The 18,449-nt window shown below is 40.7% G+C and overlaps 1 protein-coding gene across 2 annotated transcripts; it reads left to right on the forward strand.

The window, feature by feature from the left end:
• The first annotated feature begins 219 nt into the window (after positions 1 to 219).
• LY96 (lymphocyte antigen 96) lies at positions 220 to 15,806 on the forward strand. 2 transcript variants are annotated; one of them, XM_006924036.3, is made up of 5 exons: positions 220 to 828; positions 6,628 to 6,717; positions 10,865 to 10,993; positions 14,934 to 14,986; positions 15,708 to 15,806. In XM_006924036.3, exons 1-5 carry the CDS (start codon positions 717 to 719, stop codon positions 15,804 to 15,806), a joined length of 483 nt encoding a protein of 160 aa, XP_006924098.1. In that variant the 5' UTR covers positions 220 to 716. The 2 variants fall into 2 exon arrangements, with proteins under 2 accessions (XP_006924098.1, XP_024896968.1); XM_025041200.1 differs by lacking the exon at positions 6,628 to 6,717.
• The last annotated feature ends 2,643 nt before the right edge of the window (positions 15,807 to 18,449 follow it).

The following is an 18,449-nucleotide window of genomic DNA, read 5'->3' on the forward strand; positions in this document are numbered from 1 at the left end:
TGGCTACTAACCCCAAACTATATCCTATAAAGGATCTCAAGAAGCAAAGCATCGAAAGGATTAGCTGTTTTTCTAGAATGGAGTGAGAGTTTTGAAATGAAATACGTGCCATACACGAAATAATAAGCATTTTATTATCAGGGCTCAAAATAGTTCCTGGAGCTGCAGTTCACTTAAGCAGGTGCATTTTCAAGCTGGCGGGGCCCCTGCCAGCTAGCGTCCCGGGCCTGGGGTCTCGTCCAGGACGGCTCTGCCCCATGCCTGACCCTGCTGCTGAGCAGAAAGGGTTTGCATAAGACTCTTCAGTTCCGATCTATAGGTCCAGCTGTCTGGGGCACGAGAAATTGTCATTTAAAGAGCCCGTGAGAGAGAGGAGCAGTGCCTGCTGGGATTCTAAAGGAGACCTATAGGTGGCTTTGTTACTGTTGACTGGGAAATACCTTGCTCTGTTCTTAAAGCTCTGTGCTCTCATTCACACCGAGTGTTGGAAAAGAGTGCACTCTAAATCATCTTCTTCTCTCCTAGCAGGAAGTGCTCAAATATTACACACACATGCACACACACACACACGCATACACAAAAGAGGAAATAGTTGGATCGGAACTTAGAAATCACATGACTGATGACTAAGTTCAATTTTTCCTACTTACTGAAAAGAAAGAGTCCGGTGATTAGTTATTGATATCTCCTTTTTAGAGTTTTGGCACTATTAAATCATGTTCCCATTTATGCTCTTTTCCACCCTGTTTTCTCCCATATTTACTGAACCGGCAGAGCAACACTGGATCTGCAACTCCTCTGATACTGACATCTGGTATACATACTGTGGTAAGTAAAACGGCAACAAGGAGTTGTAGCATCAACTACTTCGAGGGTGGGTTTTCACAAGAACCTTACTCTGCTGTCGCTGGAACACAGAAAATGACCACATGTTCTAGCCGCCGCCAGCCACCAGCAGCAAGAGTGATGGCTGATTACTTCCCCATGTGGATTTTCTGCATCCTTCACAGACCTCGCCATCCTCTGAACCGTGTTGTACTTGACCTCCAAATGTTTCTGTTGTTCCCTGTGGTCTCGACCTTGAGCCCAGTTTCCTATTCTTCCCAGTTTCGCAGAACTGTCTGCTTCTGAGCTTTTGCCTCAGCCCCAAGACTGGTTCTTCCTGAGAAGGAAGAGCAGCCCTAGCTGCCTCCTGGAACTGATTATTGCTCTAAGCTGTCATTTTTCTTTCAGCGGTGTTGGGCATATAATGGTTGTTCTCTTAAGTGTTTGGGGCTGCGATTTCTGAGGACTCTTGGAGTCACCTCCCTAATTGGATGTAAGCTGGTTCTGTCACTTACTAGCTGTGTGACCTTGAGCAACCCACATAGCTTCCCTGTGCCCCAGTTTTTTTTTTTTAATCTGTAAAATGAAAGTGATTTTAATTTCACAAGGATTGGTATGAGGTAAACTTTTTAGCACAGAGCCACACAGAAACAGTCTTGATTACTTTTTAAAAACTCAGCCAGACCCTAACGCTATTAACTGATCACATCACTGTCTGTCTCCCCGCTTTTCTCTGTGAGCGCAGCTTCGGGCCTCGACCCCTTCTTTTGTTTGGTTCTTCCCACTGCGTTGCTTCCCTTGGTTGGCTGGCCTTTTCAAGAGGCTTCCCAAAATATTAATTCTTCAAGATTCTTTTTGGGAAAGGGATTACAGTCCAATTATTAATTTATAAACGTATTTTGAGTTCCGAGAAGTCTTGAAATAAAGAAACCTTTTTAAGCCCCAGATTTTCAATTTTACTTTATTTCACTGTTTGAGTGCGTGTTGACTGTCCTGAGAAACACTCTGGCAAATGTTAATATAAAGTTATTTTCGGGGAACTGGAGGACCGCCCGGTGGCAGAACAAGTCCAGTCTCACGCACACAGCCTCTTTTGCACTAGTGGACCGTGCCAAATCCCCTCTGTCGACAGGATCGGTGTCCATCCCCCATCTCCAGAAGGCTCCTCAGTCCCCTCTCCTTCGGCCCTTCTGCCCTCCATGTTGTTTTTGTCACCTTCTCTGTGCTCTGTGTTTCAGATGGCCTTTATTTACGTGACACTTTGTATTATTATTCACTTTTAATCTCTTAATAACAACAATTTGATTTGTCTTTTGACTTGATTTTGGAGGAAGGATCTTGCCTCTTTCTCTCTAATGCTGAGAAAGCTGGTGGTCATTCCCTGCCACCCTGGGGACATCAGGACTGAGGGGCGCAAGTGGAGAGCGCCGCAGCAGCGAAACTCTGCTGCCTCCCCACCGCCACGTCACTCCCGTTCCCATCTTAGAGAGTCCGGGCTGGCCGAGCCCAATGCACCCCGTGTGGGGAGCACCGATTCCTCTGTATTATCGTGAGGGTGTTGGTGACAACAACTCTTGATTCAGTCCTTTCGGTGAGGTGGCTTCCATTTGGCAAAGCTACGGATCATATACAGCGTCTCAGTCTGCGAGGGCTGCTGTAACGAAACACCACGACTGGGCGGTTGGGCAACAGAAATTTATTTCTCACTGTTCTGAGGGCTGGAAGTCCAGGATCAAGGGTCAGCAAGTTTGGTTTCCTTCTGAGGCCTCGCTCCTTGGCTGGCAGATGGCCATCTCATTGCTGTGTCTTTTTTTGTCCTTTCTGTCACCCCCAGACAACCTAAGTGTCCATTGATGGATGAATGGATAAGAGAAGTTGTGGTGTGTGTGTGTGTGTGTGTGTGTGTGTGTGTGTGTCTGTGTACACAGTAAAATATTATTCATCCATGAAAAAAGAGGAAATCTTACTATTTGTGATAACATGGATAGATCTTGAAGGGATTATGCTAAATGACATAAGTCATATAAAGACAAAAACTGTATGATTTCACTTATATGCGGCCTCTTAAAAAAACACAACAACAAAAACCAAACTCACAGAACAAGATAATAGAGGGGATGGGGAGGGGGAATTGGAGGAAGGTGGTCAAAAGGAACAGACTTCCAGTATAAAAGAGAAATGCGTACTAAGGATGTAACATACAACGCTGTGACTGTAGCCAACGTGGGCGTATGATACACGGGATAGTCACTATGAGAGTAGCTCTAAGGGGTCTCATCACGAGAAGACATTTTCTCTTTTCTCTCTTTTCTTTTTATTGTATCATATAGATGATGGCTATTAGTTGAACCTATTATAGTAATCACTTTATAACATATGTAAATCAAAGCATCATGCTGTACGCCTTCAACTTATAGTGACGTGTGTCAATTATTTCTCAAACTAGAAAAATAGAGAAAAGAACAGGTAAAAAGAGTCACAAAATGGAACAAGTAATTTTATAAAAATATATTTTGGGGAGTTTTTTCCCCATACAGAGTTTAAAATAATTTAATACCTCCGGCCTCCCCCTTAACAATGTAAGGACATTAAAACACTCATCTATTTACATTACGAGGAGATTTCTTTTTCGTATTCATACTGCATTTTTTATTTTCCTTCACTGTGGCAAGAACACTTTACATGAGATCTACCCTCTTAAAAATGTAAGTGTACAATACATCGTTATCGACGACAGGTGCAGTGTCACACAGCAGATCTCTAGAGCTTCTTCATCTCGCTTGAAGCTTCAAGCCCATCGGTCAGTAACTCCTCATTTCCCTCTCCCCAAGCTCCTGGCAGCCACCATTCCACTCTTTGATTCTAGGAATTTGACTATTTTAGACATGTTATATAAGTGGAATTATGCAGTATTTGTCCTGACAGGACTGGCTTATTTCTCTTAGCATAATGTACTCAAGATTCATCCATGTTGTAGCGAACTGCAAAATTTCCTTATATTTTTAAGGCTGAATTCCATGGTATATATATATACCACATTTTCTTTATCCATTCACCTATCAATGGACATTTGGTTTCCACGTCTTGGCTATTAGGATAGTGCTGCAATGACCATGGGAGTGCTAGTATCTCTTCGAGATCCTGATTTCAGTTCTTTTGGATAAATACCCAGGTAGGATTGCTAGATCATATGGTGGGTCTATTTTTAATTTGAATTTCCATACTGTTTCCCATAGTGGCTGCACCATTCTGCATTTCTACCAAGAGTATACAAGTGTTCTAATTTCTCTACATCTTTGCCAACACTTGTATTGTTGTTGTTTTTTTCTTAATAATCATCCTGACAGGTGTGAGGTGATATCTCACTGTTGATTTTGTAATGCCTAGTGACGTTGAGCATTTTTTCATGTGCCTGTTGCCCACTTGCATGTTTTCTTTGGAGAAATGTCTGCTCAAATCCTTAGCCTGTTTTAAAATAAGGTTATTAGTTTTTTTACAATTGAATTATTAGAATTTCTTATATATTTTGGATACTAACCCATTATCAGGTATATGGTTTGTAAATAATTCCTCCCATTCCATAGGTTACCTTTGCTCTCTGTTGGTTGTTGCCTTTGCTGTGCAGACGCTTTTTAATTTGATGTAGTCCCCCTGTTTATTTATGTTTTTGGTGCCTATGCTTTTGGTGTCATATTTATGAAAAATCACTGTCAAGATTAACGTCTTGAAACTTTCCCCGTGTGTTTTCTTCTAGGATTACAGTTTTTGAATCTTACATTTAGGTCTTTAACCCATTTGAGTTGATTTTTGTGTATGGTTTAATTTAAGGGTCCAATTTCGTTCTTTTGTATGTGCACGTCCAGCTTTCCCAGCATCATTTGTTGAAGAGACTGTCCTTTCCCCATTGTGCATGCTTGGCTCTCTGTCAAAGATCGTTTGACAATATATGCATAGATTTATTTCTGGGCTCTCTGTTCAGTTCTATTGGTCTGTATGTCTGTTTTTACTGTACCATACTGTTTGATTACTATAGCTTTGTAATAGTCTGAAATCAGGAAGTATGATGTCTCTAGATTTTTTTCCTCTTTCCCAGAATTAATTTGGCTATTTGTGGTCTCTTGTGGTTCCATAATTTTAGAGTTGTTTTATCTATTTCTGTAAAAAATGCCATTGAGATTTTGATAGGGAATGCATTGAATCTGTAGATTGCTTTGGGTAATATGGACATTTTAATAACATTAAATCTTCTAATCAATTAACACAGAATGTCTTTACATTTGCGTCTTGTGTAATTTCTTTTATCAATGTTTTGTAATTTTAAGGATAAAGTTTTTTACCTCTTTAGTTAAGTTTAATCCTAGGTATTTTATCTTTTTTTGGTGCTATTGTAAATGAGATAGTTTTCCTAATTTCCTTTTCAGATAGTTCATTGTTAGTATATAAGAACACAATTTATTTTTGTATGTTGATTTTGTATCCTGAAATTTTACTAAATTCTTTGATTAGTTCTTTTTTTTAATGGAATCTTTAAGGTTTTCTATATATAAAGTCATGTCATCAGCAAACAAAGAAATTTTACTTCTTCCTCTCCAATTTAGATGTCTTTTATTTACTTTTCTTGCCTAATTGCTCTGGCTAGGACTTCCAATACTATGTTGCAAGTAGGAATCCTTGCCTTGTTGCTGATCTTAGAGGAAAAACTTTCAGTTTTTCACCATTGAGTTGAAAAAAAAAAAACAACTCTGGGCTTTTTATATATGGCCTTTATTATGTTGTGAGCACTTCCTCAAATTCTTGTTTTTTGAAAGTTTTTATCACAGAAGGATGTTACATATTGTCAAATGCTTTTTCTACATCTATTGAGGTGATCATGTGATTTTTTTAAATCCTTCATTCTATTAATGTGGTATATCGCATGAATTGATTTTCATATGTCGAACCATCCTTGCATCTAAGGTGAAAAAAATCCCACTTGGTCATGGTGTATAATCCTTTTTATGTGCTGTTGAATTCAGCTTGCTAGTATTTTGTTGAGGATTTTTGCATCTATATTTATCAGGGATATTGGCCTATAGTTTTTTTTTTCTTGTGGTGTCTTTGTCTGGCTTTGGTATCAGGGTGATGCTGGGCTGGCCAAATGAGTTTGGAAGTGTGTCCTCCTCTTCCGTTTTTTGCAGGAGTTGGAGAAGGGTTAGTATTAAGTCTTATTTAAATGTTTGGTAGAATTCATCTTGAAGCCATCTGGTCCTGGGCTCTTCTTTTTTGGGACATTTTCGATTACTGGCTCAATCTCCATACTAGTTATAGGTCTGTTTGGATTTTCTATTTCTTCAGTTCTTTAGGGATCCCCTTGGAAAATTTGGGGATTTGCATGCATGAACCAACGTCTTCCCCGCTGAGTGAAGCTGGAGGCTAGGGGATTTTTCTCCTGTGCTGGGCCAGGTACAGGGTCCCTATTGAGAAGGGTGTACTGAATCTCCCTACCAACTTTGGCAAGTCTGGATTCAAGTTCTCCTAAGATACAGGAAACTTTCAATTTGTCTTTGATTTTCCACAAAGGGAGTTTTTCACAAATTGTTGGTAACTTTGTGTGTCTGTGAGGGGAAGAAGGGTCTTAGACTTCCTACTCTGCCATCTTGCTGATGTCACTCCTCTGGGGTGGCGATGTTTTGAACCCCCCTCAATTTTTCTCATTACACAATTCTAATGCTAAAGGCATCTTTCAGGGACTGAATTTCAGAATACTTTACTTATTAGAAATGATTTATGATAATTTATTGACATTATCTTTGTTCTCTCTAGATAACATGAAATTCCCTATTTCGTTAAATCTTAACCCCTGTATAGAATTGAAGGGAAGCCGTGGATATTTACATATTTTCTACATTCCAAGTAAGTCCAAAGTTTTGTTTTCTATAGATCAGTTAAAAGGGTTCAAGAAATAGCAGTGATAAATGATCGTGTTCCAAATGTATATGTATTAGTTTTCTATTGTTATGTAAAAAATTACCAGAATCGTAATATCTCATATTAAGTAATACTCAAAAAACAGTACGCATTTATTATCTCATAGTCTCTGTGTGTCAGCTATCTGGGCAGAGCTTAGCTGCGTCTGCTCCAGATTCTCCCACAGGGTGCAAACAAGGTGTCTGTGAAGGCTCGGGTCTCTTCTGAAGGCTCAACTGGGGCAGGATCCACTTTAATTCACATGGGATTGTTGACAGTATTCAGTTCCTGTCTGGCTGCTGGCCAGCCCTCAAGGTTTTGTGATATGGGCCTTTTCAACATAGCTTTTTGCTTTATCAAAGTCAGCAAGGAGGACAATCAGCTAACGACAGAAATCACAATCTCATGTGGCCTAGTCATGAAAGTGTCACTCTATCGACTTTGCGATATCTATCTGTTAGAAGCAAGTCACTAGGCTCACACTCATGGGAAGGGGTTACATAATGGCAATAGGGTAAATGGGAATGACTTAGATTTTTAACGATCTAATAGGTATATCCTTTGTCAATCATTAGCTATTTAACTGATAAGTAATGTTGGGTTTCCACTAGTTAAAGATCTGAATGAGAAAGCCAGGATGTTTGTTTCTAAAGCTGACCTTTCTAAAAAAAAATATGATGATGATGGGATGAAAGAAGACAGTGTTTTTCATTTTACATTTCATCTTGTTTTTCCTGTCTATGATTTTACTGGTCATCAGCTTAGTAAAAACCAAATTGGGTGACAGTGATAGTATCGGGCTGGGTCTCAGTGTTTGTGAAATCACATACAACTTTTACCCTCTCTTACCAATCGGGTTTGCTGTGTGGAAGTTTTAGGACTCCAGAAAACGTCAACTCTAATTATTCTCATTACCGTGATTGTTTTCATCATCGCCATCATTATTTACATCCTAGCTTATATTTGGAGCTTATACTTTACAAAATGCTTTCACATAAATAAGCCTAAAGAAAGATTCTCCCCGCCCCGATTTTAATTCTCCAGTTTACAAGAAAAGAGGTAGCTGAGAACCCAGAAATAATAGACAATAAATTCGTGTTTTGATATTCCTGAATTTAATTGTTTAACCTGCACTTTGACACTTTGTTTCTGCATTTATTTATTGATCAAAACATATCTAATAAATGCATAGTGTATTTCAAATATTGTGATAGGTACTGTAAATTCATTGCTAAATAAGACATTCTCTTGACCTTCAAGAATCTGTCAGTGCAATCGGAGGGACAGATCTGTAGGTAATATGGTATGATAGTGAAATGATAGCAGTGAGACTTAGGTTAGTGGTAGCCCAGAAGAAAGAACGACTAACCCTGTTCACTCTACTTTCTCAACTAAGATGAAAAGAAATAACTTTTTTTTTTTCTAATTTTTGCCTGCCTAAAGGCTCTACAGTTTCTTCTTCTTTTCTCAGGTTTTGTTTTCTGGTCTACTTGGTGTGCCTTATCCCTAGATGTTTGGCCGAAGCGATTATGTACATAACGAATGACCTAATTTTCCAACAAGCCCCTTCCTTGCCCTTACACACAGGAAGCAAGTTGTATCCTTCCAGGCCCAAGTAATAATAACACAATATAGTATCACTCAGAGTTTGCTGAAAAGCAGACACCAAAGAGTTAGGCACACAAGAGAGTTACTGGGGGAAATGCCTGTGAACAATAAAGGGGAGAGGGTACCAGGCAGGTGAGAGAAGGGTTCAGATTGCACTGCATGTCTGATGCCTTTGAAATGAGAGAGAGAAAGTAGGAGAATCTGGTAGGTGATCACCAGACCCAGATGCATCCTTGAGTTTCTCTCAGCTAGATCAATGCGGAGCTTTAGAGCAAAGATTGGCTGTCACGAGTGTCCCATTAGAGGCGGGAGTAGGCTGGCCCTCGAGTCCTTGCAGTGCTCAGTCATTAGAGTTTGGCCCCTGGGGAGGGATGGAGGCTGTCTGCCAACCACTTCACTCCCGGCAGGTTCTTCGGAAGATGGTTCGAGGAGAGTACTCCATGGCCACCCGAGTACCTTCTTTATTCACTAAATGTGGCATCTAGATGGCATATTAATGCAGTAACAGAAGAATTATTCAGTCATGTTTTTCATAGAGCTTTGCAATAATGACCCGAGTTTCCTTAGAATATAATAGAGTGTCTGTGTGAAGTGTGGGGCCATGTTATGGAAATCAAACTATTTTTATGGTGCTATTTCTTCCTATATTCAGTAAGAGCTTTAAGTACAACCTTGAACCAAAAATGGGTTGGGAATAGAAAATATTTATTTTGATACTTTATGGCCTTGCTGGTAAGTTATTTGTATATCACTAACTGATTGACAAAGCTGGACCATAAGCCTCAAAATTATTTCTGGTAGTTTCTGGAGTTGTCTTAGGTGAGCTAGAAAACAGTCTTCTTTGTTATCACACGTCAGCCACCAAGTTTCTCATCTGTCACTTCAACACCCACAGTAGTATCTCCCACTTGCTCTGCCACGCAAGGGGCACCTCACACTGACCATTGTTCACGTGACTAAGGTGAGCACAGCGATGTCCTGGGACAAAAAGCTTCTCAAGATGTAAACCGTTGAGATGTCAAGAAAGCACTTCTTTTTTTGGAGTCGTTGAAGACCAGGGACACATTGTGTTCTACATAGAAATGGAAGGTCCTTTGTCCTGTGTTGTCACCGGACACCACAGCAGTACTGCCGTGTACCTGTGTCTTGCGAAAACAGCTCTTCAGCTTCTGCACGCATCCCTGCTTTTGGAGAGGTTCAGGCCAAAGTCTGTGGAGGGGATCGTGGCTCCACCATTTGAAGCAGACCCTATGATGTTCTTCTCATTAGACAAATTAATAATAACAAGTAATAATAACACAATATAGTATCACTCAGAGTATTAGACAAATTAGGAGGTTTGGTGGTACTTTAGGCTCTGAGTAATGAGGGCCTGCGTTAAGACTGTGGTAACGGGGATGAAAAGGAGCCCAGTAAGATTTCTTGGGACTGGGAATTCTAGTGCCGACTTGGAGATGAGATGAGGGATCAATTTGGGATCTGTGGGGTGAGGTGATGAGCAACATTCAAATAGAGTTATTGAATGCATATGTGAGACAGGTGCTCAGGAGAAAGGTTAAGACTAAGGGTGGTGATTTGGGAAGTGTCACCTTATGCGGGACTTTAGGCCAGGGAGAGTGTACAGAGTAAATATTGAGAAACACTGAGGCTAGAACCCTAAGAAAGAGAGGTCCAAGAACTAGACTTTGGGGGCGGAATCAGAGAGGTTGGAGGGGAATGAGGGGAATGAGCAAGAGCACCAACGCCAGATGGAGGAGAGCGTTTCGAGGAAGGGGCTCGCGGCTCTGTTGAGCACAGCGAAGTTCACATTAAAGATGGAAAACTTTCCCTTTGATTGTGGCTACAGTGAATCACGGTGACCTGATTAGGAAAATATTTGTAATGAGGCAGTGGTTACAATAACTTATTTTCATTATAAAAAAGACCGTATATCTTTTCTAGTTGGGCCAGCTGAATAACTTAGAAGAGTTGGGAAAAATGCATCATTTACCGGATTTTTCCATGTTAATTGCTAATAGGGAGAGCATGAGGAAGTAATAAACAGCTCGCACATCTAATTTTTAATCAAAAAGTTTGATTTTGTTCTCCAAGAAGTCTTTTATCAAAACGATTAAAAATTGGGCAATTATCGTGACTTGGTTTTCTTTCTTTGAACTTCCTAGCAGAACTGTACCTAGAACAGAAAATTTTATACCTTCATTTGATAGTTTCCTCAAAAAGTAGGTTTCCCTATTTTTAGGCCTAGCACACAGAATTCTTCCTGTGGAACGTTCTATTTGATTTCAGTCTACCAACCCCCTCATACCTTCAGTTTTCTCATCAGCAAAACAAGGATCACAATCCCCACACGGCAGGTAATAGTGATGATTGAGTGAAATAACGTAGAAAGAGCACAGGGCATATTTTAAGTGTATCATAAGTGTTAATTATTATTTATAATATAACCTCTTATTTGAGGGACTAATGGGGTGTTTTTCTTTTTCAGGGAGAGACATTAAAAAATTATATTTCAATCTGTATTTATCTTTCAACTCCATGAATTTTCCAGTGCGCAAAGAGGTTATTTGCCACGGGTCTGATGATGAGTACTCGTTCTGCAGAGCCCTGAAGGGAGGTGAGCTTTCCATTTACATCACTCCCCAGATAGACCGTCTGAGAACGCTATTAAAAACGCTGAAAATGTCGGCTTCCTTTTCTGATAATAATTATTTCCGGTCAAAATTTTTACTTTTAGCAGCACAAAAAGCATTTTACAATTATGTTACTGAGTTGTTATTAAGGTGACGCTTACCTGAGTGTGTTTGGCGGGATATTAAAATTTTTACCTTGTTTAGATTAATATTGTACATTTACTCTTGGTAATGGATCTCTTTTTCTAAACGTGATGTTTATTACTTTTTATAGAAACTCACTAGATTTTCCTGTGCAGCTACATTGGTTTCTTCAATGTCTTCCCCTCCGTTTTTCCGCCCTGGAATTATTCACAGAATTATAAAATTTTATAGTTTAAGACCTGAAGATCACTTATTGCAAACTTATGAATTTTTCCATAACAATTTTAAACTAGTATTTTAAATAGTTTAAAAGATTATAAATATCATGCTGTCACACTACCAAAAATTGGAAAGTATAAACAACAAAAATGTCTTTGATTCGTATTTCTAAAGTCATCTGGGAGTATTTTTTCTCGTATTTTAAACTATGAATATTGTTTATGTAGTTGTAAGTATACTTCACTACAATTTCTAAAAAATTTATTTAATTCTTTGACTAGATAACCACATCCACGTGGTTCAAAAATCAGAGTACAAATACTTCACGGTGAAACATCTCCCTTAGTGCATTCTCCCTGGTTTGCTTTTTTCTTCCTCATCCTCCTTCTGGACATTCAATGTGCTTCTGGTATTTATACTATTATAAATAATATTATGATCATTATGTTTTTGTATATAATTTTTCTCATATTTTAGATTTGAATATTCCCATGTTTGGGAGGAGTTATAGATAACTTCCAGGGATATTTCTAAGCGTAAATGGTTTTAATGCGTTTGTGGTTTTGTTTATATAAGGCCAAATTGCTTTTCTAAGGGATCGTACCAATTTATATCTGCATTACTAGCAGTGTATAAGTACAGTAGTTTAATCTCTGTCTTGTTAACATTGGGCATTATTTAAAAAACGTCTTTGAAAAAAACTATTAGAAAAAAATTTACACTTAATTGTTTTATTAACATTTTTTATTACAGTTGAACATTTTCTCATATAATTATTTACCATTAACCTGTATCTTCTCTTATTTAAAAAAAAGATTTTAGGTAGTTTACATGTAGACATTAGACTTGGCAATATAGCACGGATTAGTTATAGATGGGCTCAAAAATGGGAAATAAGGGTAGAGAATTAATGGAATGAGAGTAATCTAAAAATTTATAACAGAAAGGCTAGTACTTGCTTTGACAGAGACATCAGTTTGATTGTATGATTATATAATCGCTAGCAATCATGAAGAAAATAGTTTCTAAGTAAATCAGTGTGCTTGCTGTGTGTCTCCCAGTCAAGCATCTCTTCGCATCTCTCATTTATCTACCACCCTCATACTACATACAGGTCATGGAGCTGGCAGTGCTCATGAGGTTGGGCTAAGAGTCGCAAAGACCTGGGTCAGTGTCCCAGCTCTCCCACCTGCTAGCCATGTGGCCTGGGTGTGTTATTCAACCTCTGTCAGCCTCATTTTCCTCATCTGTAAAGTGGGGACAGTGAAACCTACTTTACATGGTTTTAAGGATTAAATTCGAGAATGTGTATAAAACAGCTTAGTATAGTGCTCAGAGTAAGAATTCAAGAACGATGGTTATTAAGTAATACATATTCATGTGGCTGCTAGGACTCCCTCTTCCGTTCCCGATTCTGCAGTCCTGTCATTTTTACAAGTGAGGAAACTGCTGCTGGCAGAAATGCGCCCTTGGCCATTCGGGGACTAGAAACGGAGCAGCCCTGACCCCGGAGGCCTGCCCTTCTGTCCTGCTGGGCTTTCTCTTAGAAAACAAATCCTCTTGGCAGATTACCGTCTTCTAATACAACCGTTTTACAATGACTTCATATAATGTGTGGGATTATGATGACTTTTTATATGAATTTTTGTGGTTTCATTTTCTTGAGATCTAAGAGGTGTCAGACTCAATCCAGCCTCCGTTCCTTCTGCAGGTATCTGCCAATCCTAATGTGAGGGAGTCATGATTAGGCTCTTGTGATCCAAAGTCGAATGATAGGATCTCTTTCCTCAGAAGATTTCTCTGTTTTGGGAAAGACAGTCATGGGAACAAAAATGACAATAAAATGTCATAAACACTAATAGAATTACGTGCTCTTAGTTTTAACTATATACACAACTATCAATTTACTGTGGCAGAAAAAGTCAGATAAGACTTCAGAGACTGTTTTATTAGAGTCTTGAATCTGAGACTATCAGAGAGTGGGGATGAAGGATGTTTCCTGGAGAGGAAACAGCACATGTGGACACATCTAGCCGTGAAAGAATATGGCTTATTTGGAGAGTAGTTTTTTTTCTAGCTGGAGCAGAATGTGCTTGTGGGGAATTGCTAGAGATGAGCCTAGAAAGGGGGAGGAGCAAACATGTAAGTCACACATAAAATATTGTCCTGCAGCCTGTCATCAGTGGGTGGGGATGCCCCACTGAGATGTCCGTTTTTGCAGATAACTGGTGTCCGTATGGAAGGAGGTGGGGGTTGGCAGGGAACTTGGGTGGATGGAAGTGAGGCTGGGAGACTGCGAGAGACCATGAGGGCTGGACAAAGACGGTGGCCCTGGGAGCAAAGGGGAGGAGGTGACAGAGAGCACACTGGGAGCACATTGGCGGTACATACTGATTGATTGGATGTGGCGGGCAAAGGTTAGGTAAAATCAAGAACCACTTGAGGGCCAGAGGCTGGATGGATGGCAGTACCACTATCTGAAATGACGTGTGCAAAAGAAGGGACAGATTTTTAAAAGAAAGATGATGAGTTCTGATTTGGGCATGTTGAGCTCAAGGTAATTTGGGGACATTCAAATAAACATGTCCATCTGGCAGCTGACTCTCTGGGCCCAGAGCTCAGGATATTCCGATTTAAAAACATGGACACTATCAAGGGAACCTTGAAAGTTTGCAAATCAAGCTAGTAAGTGCCATAGATATATTTACTTTCAAAATAACTTTTCTTATTTATATTTGTTACAAACATATATTTTTAGGATATGCTATTTAGAAAATATGGGCAAGCAAAAATAAAATAAAAATTACCCATAATCTTACCACTGTTATACACACACACCTTTATTTCTTTCAAAAACACATTTATGAACACACAAAAAACCAAAAAAAAACCCCACATTTATGAATAAATAAATGGATATTTCAAGGGCATCTTAAACTTAATAAATGTGCCGACCTGTTTCCAGGATCTCGCTAGGGTTTCTGTACCAAAGTGCCACGGAATAGGTGGCTTAGAACAATAGGAATTTATTGTCGAACAGTTCTGGAAGCCAGAAGACCAAGCTCCAGGTGTTGGCAGGGCTGTGCTCCCTCTGAAGGTGCCAGGGAAGGACCTGTTCCAGGTTTCTCTCCTGGCTTCTGGTGGCCCCAGGCCTTGTAGATGGCCATCTTCTTCCTGTGTTCCTTCACAGTCTTCCCTCTCCGCACACCTGTCTCTGTGTCCAAATGTCCACTTCTTTTAAGGACGCAGTCACATGACCTCATCTTGACCAAGTGCTATTTCCAAATAAGGCCATGTGCACAGGCGCAGGGGGCTGGGACTTCAACATCTTTTGGGGGATGTAATTCAACCTGCAGCATCCTCTGAGGCTTGGGTCCTGCATCCTGCATAGTTGCTGGGATTCCCCAGGGGAATCGTAGCCAGGATATAAGACTTATCACTTCTCTCCGGTTTTGCTTGGGACTGCTGTCACCTGTATTTAAGTGTACAGGTGCACGCCATACTACCAAAAAGAAAAAATCAGCTGGTGATGACCGATTCCTTTTTGTGTTTTGTTCACAGAGACGGTGAATACAACAATATCATTCTCCTTCAAGGGAATACGCTTCTCTAAGGTATCGTTCAAGGACCATTTTGTACCTTCTTAACCTTTTGCAGTAACAGATGTGGTAAAAATTTGAAATAAGCAATTCGCAACGTCTAAAAATTGCTACTTAAGATTACCGAGTTTCAGATTTAAAAAAACTTTTTTTATTGGTTTGGGGTATTTTACCATTTCTTTTTTTTGAAGCATATGGAAATATAAAAGAGTTACGCAGAAGAAATCTCTTTTTTACATCGTTTTTCCTCTTACATACATGGCTACAGGTGATACAGATGCTCATTATTAAACTGTTGAACGATCTGTGGGTGAAATCGCCACACGATCACTGTGTAGAACTCCGTGACTGCCTCCGTCAGTCATAACTGGAATTTTCGGCGCTTGCCTTAAATACCTAGCAATGAAATTTTGCACGTTTCACTTTTGGTGACTATTTTAGAACAAACTTTAACAGTGCATATTCTTTACCCATTGTTTACGACTGATATCTAGAGTTTGAAAATCTCATAGGCTAGTTTCAAAATATTGTTTTAAAAAATCTTCTTGTAATCGGAAGGTAAATGGGTTTTATGCTTGCTGAATTTAAAGGCATACAAAATTTTATTTCATTAGAAAACGGAAAATAATAACCCATCCAATTTAAATGACTTCCTCCTAGTGAGAAAAATTCTTAAATTTCTTACAAAATAGAAGCAGCTAACATTTTATATTGTGTTTCTTATTCCTCACTTTAGGGACAGTACAGATGTATTGTAGAAGCCATCACCGGGTACACTGAAGAAAAGCTCTTTTGTTTGAATTTTACCATCATATACCACCCTGATTTCAATTAAGAATAAATCGATTTTCTTTTTCAAAGGTTTTATTTTTCACTTAAATTTTTTTTTTTTTGTACAGTGTATTAGTTTGCTACGGCTGTCATAACGAGCCATCACAGAATGGGTCGTCTAAATAACAGGAATTTATTTTCTCAGGGTTCCGGAGGCTAGAGACCCGAGGGAAGAGTCAGGCTGCCCTCTTCAGCTTGTAGATAACCACATTCTCAGGGGGCCCCCTCTGCGTGTCCTCTCCTTATAAGGACACCAGTCAGCCGGGAGCAGGGCCCGCCCATGTGACCTCATCTCACCTTAATCGCCTCTTTAAAGACCCTACTTCCAAATCCGGCCACATCCTAGGTACCAGGCGTCAAGGCTTCAGCAGATGAATTTGTGGGGCAGGGTGAGGGGTCGGAGGAGGACACGGTTCCACCTGGAACACGCAGGTAATGAAATCTCTTGAATGGGTCAACTTTTCTCCACCTCCTGCCTCTGCCCTGGGGCAGGTTGCCAGCCCGGCTCCCTCCCCTGGGGGCCTCCGCTGCCTCCTGACTGACCTCCCCGCACCTGCTCAGGTGCCTCCGGTAAAGCGTTCTCCACACAGGCAGTTTCAGTACGGCCTTCAAAATACAGGTTCAGTCATGTCACCGCGACGCAAATGGAACAAAGTGAGACAGCAACAGACAAGGCCCTTCCTGTGGCTTTTGATTTTTGGGGGGAGAGGGGGGCGGGTAAAGTTGGAATCTGTTGGAGGGCCTGCTGGGCCCCGCCCATGCTGTCCCTTTCTAGCCCCTTGCTCTCTGCGTTCCAGAAAGTGCCATTCTCCCTCTACTCTAGGATCTTTGTCCACACAGCCCCCTCTGCCTCATCTCCACTCCTCCACTCCACCTCACACTCACGTGTGCACCTCTGCACCTCCGGATCGTTCCTGGCTCAGGTGCTACTTAGGGAATTATCAGCAGGTGGCGTGGAGCACACTTCATATATTTCAATACTGGGCAGAGGCAGTCCGGATGAAAATCACAGAGAAATCACATAACGCAGAGCTTTGCTACCAGTCTCCTGTGGCTTTCTTGGTCTCTCAGATCCCTTTTTTCCCACCCACCTTCATCTCACCCAGGCAGAGCCAGCTTTGTTTGTGATGAGCTTTCGTGGACATTTCCCTTTCTTATAGCGCTTACCACTCATTTTTCATTATTTCAGTCATCCATCACTAGACTAAGCTCTGTGAGCCCAGCAGTGAGGTCGGTCCTGTTTTGCTCAGCACCTAGCATAGCACCTCAGCTTGAATTTGCCCTGAATCCGTATTTGTTGAATGGATAGGTGAGCCTTTTCTTCTTGTAAAATATTTAAACAATACCTAACTACAGAAAGCAAAATATTCATGTGATCATTTGACTAATAATTATTGAGCACCTACTGTATGTCAGGCCGTGTTCTAGATGCTGAGTATACAGAATTTAACAACTAAGATTAAAAAAATATTCCTGACCTTTTGGAGCTTATATTTTTGTAGAATGAGACTGAAAAATAAGTAAATGATAGGGTACTTTAGAAGCAAACGTGCTATATGATATGAAGAACAATAAGGCGGGAAGAGGGTTAGGGACCGGGGAGTGGCCGGACTTTGGCTGTTGCTGTGAGTGAGAGGGAAAGCCTCTGGAGGGTTCCGTGGAGGAGAATGACATCAGCTCCCATTTTAGAAAGGCTTGTTCTAGCGGCCATCTATCTGCTCAAGCATGAGAAAAACAGGGCGATTTTTTTGCAGTCATCTAGGTAGAAGAAATAGAAGGCTGGGAGGTTTACGACGTAGTCCAGATAAAAGATAATGGAGTGGGTGGCAAGAAGTGATCTACGCTGGATGCATCCTGGAGGCGCAGACAACCGCAAAAATACTTTCGCCTCTGGGATGGTTGTAGGATATAAAACGAGGAGAAGAGTCAGGGCTGATATTTGCTGGAGCAAACGAAGGATGGAGTTGCCGTTTCTTGAGAAGGGGAAGTCGGGAGGAATCAAGGACTCTATTCTGGACATGTTGCGATATCTATTAGACATTCAAGTGAGACTTTGAAAGGGCTGTGGATAAGTGAGTCTGAATTTCAAGAGCGAGTTCCGGGCTGGAGATGAACTTTTGGAAGATGTCAACAAATAGAGAGAAAGACAGTAGGGAGAGGAAGTCAGAGGTCCCAGGACTGAGCTCTAGAGTGCTCTGTCATCCAGAGGTTGGAGATTTAAGAGGAGCCAGCAAAAGAGGAGTCACCGAGGAGGTAGGGAACCCAGAATACCGGTCTGTTGGGAGCCAAGTGAAGAAACCGTTCCAACTGTTTCGATCGGCTGATATGCTAAAAAAACATGAAGGTTGAGTGTTAACCTATGCATTTAGCAATGTGGAGCTCATCTGTGATTTGATGTCACCAACAGAGAGCCCTCTAAGTTTTCCAAGCATCGATTCCAACTGCGTGCCACCTAAATGTGGGGGTTGCATATTAAGCTCTGTGTGTGGCTCTGTGGAAGCCCCCTCACTAGGGTTGAGGTGAGAGTGCAGGTGCTTATCCATCTCCATTTCACCCCTTAAGCCAGCGGTCCCCAGCCTTTGTGGCACCAGGGACTGGTGCTCCTATGAGAATCTCATGCTGATGATCTGCAGTGGAGCTGAGGCGG

This window comes from Pteropus alecto, unplaced genomic scaffold (genome assembly GCF_000325575.1).
Source record: "Pteropus alecto unplaced genomic scaffold, ASM32557v1 scaffold87, whole genome shotgun sequence".
NCBI classification, from domain to species: domain Eukaryota; kingdom Metazoa; phylum Chordata; class Mammalia; order Chiroptera; family Pteropodidae; genus Pteropus; species Pteropus alecto.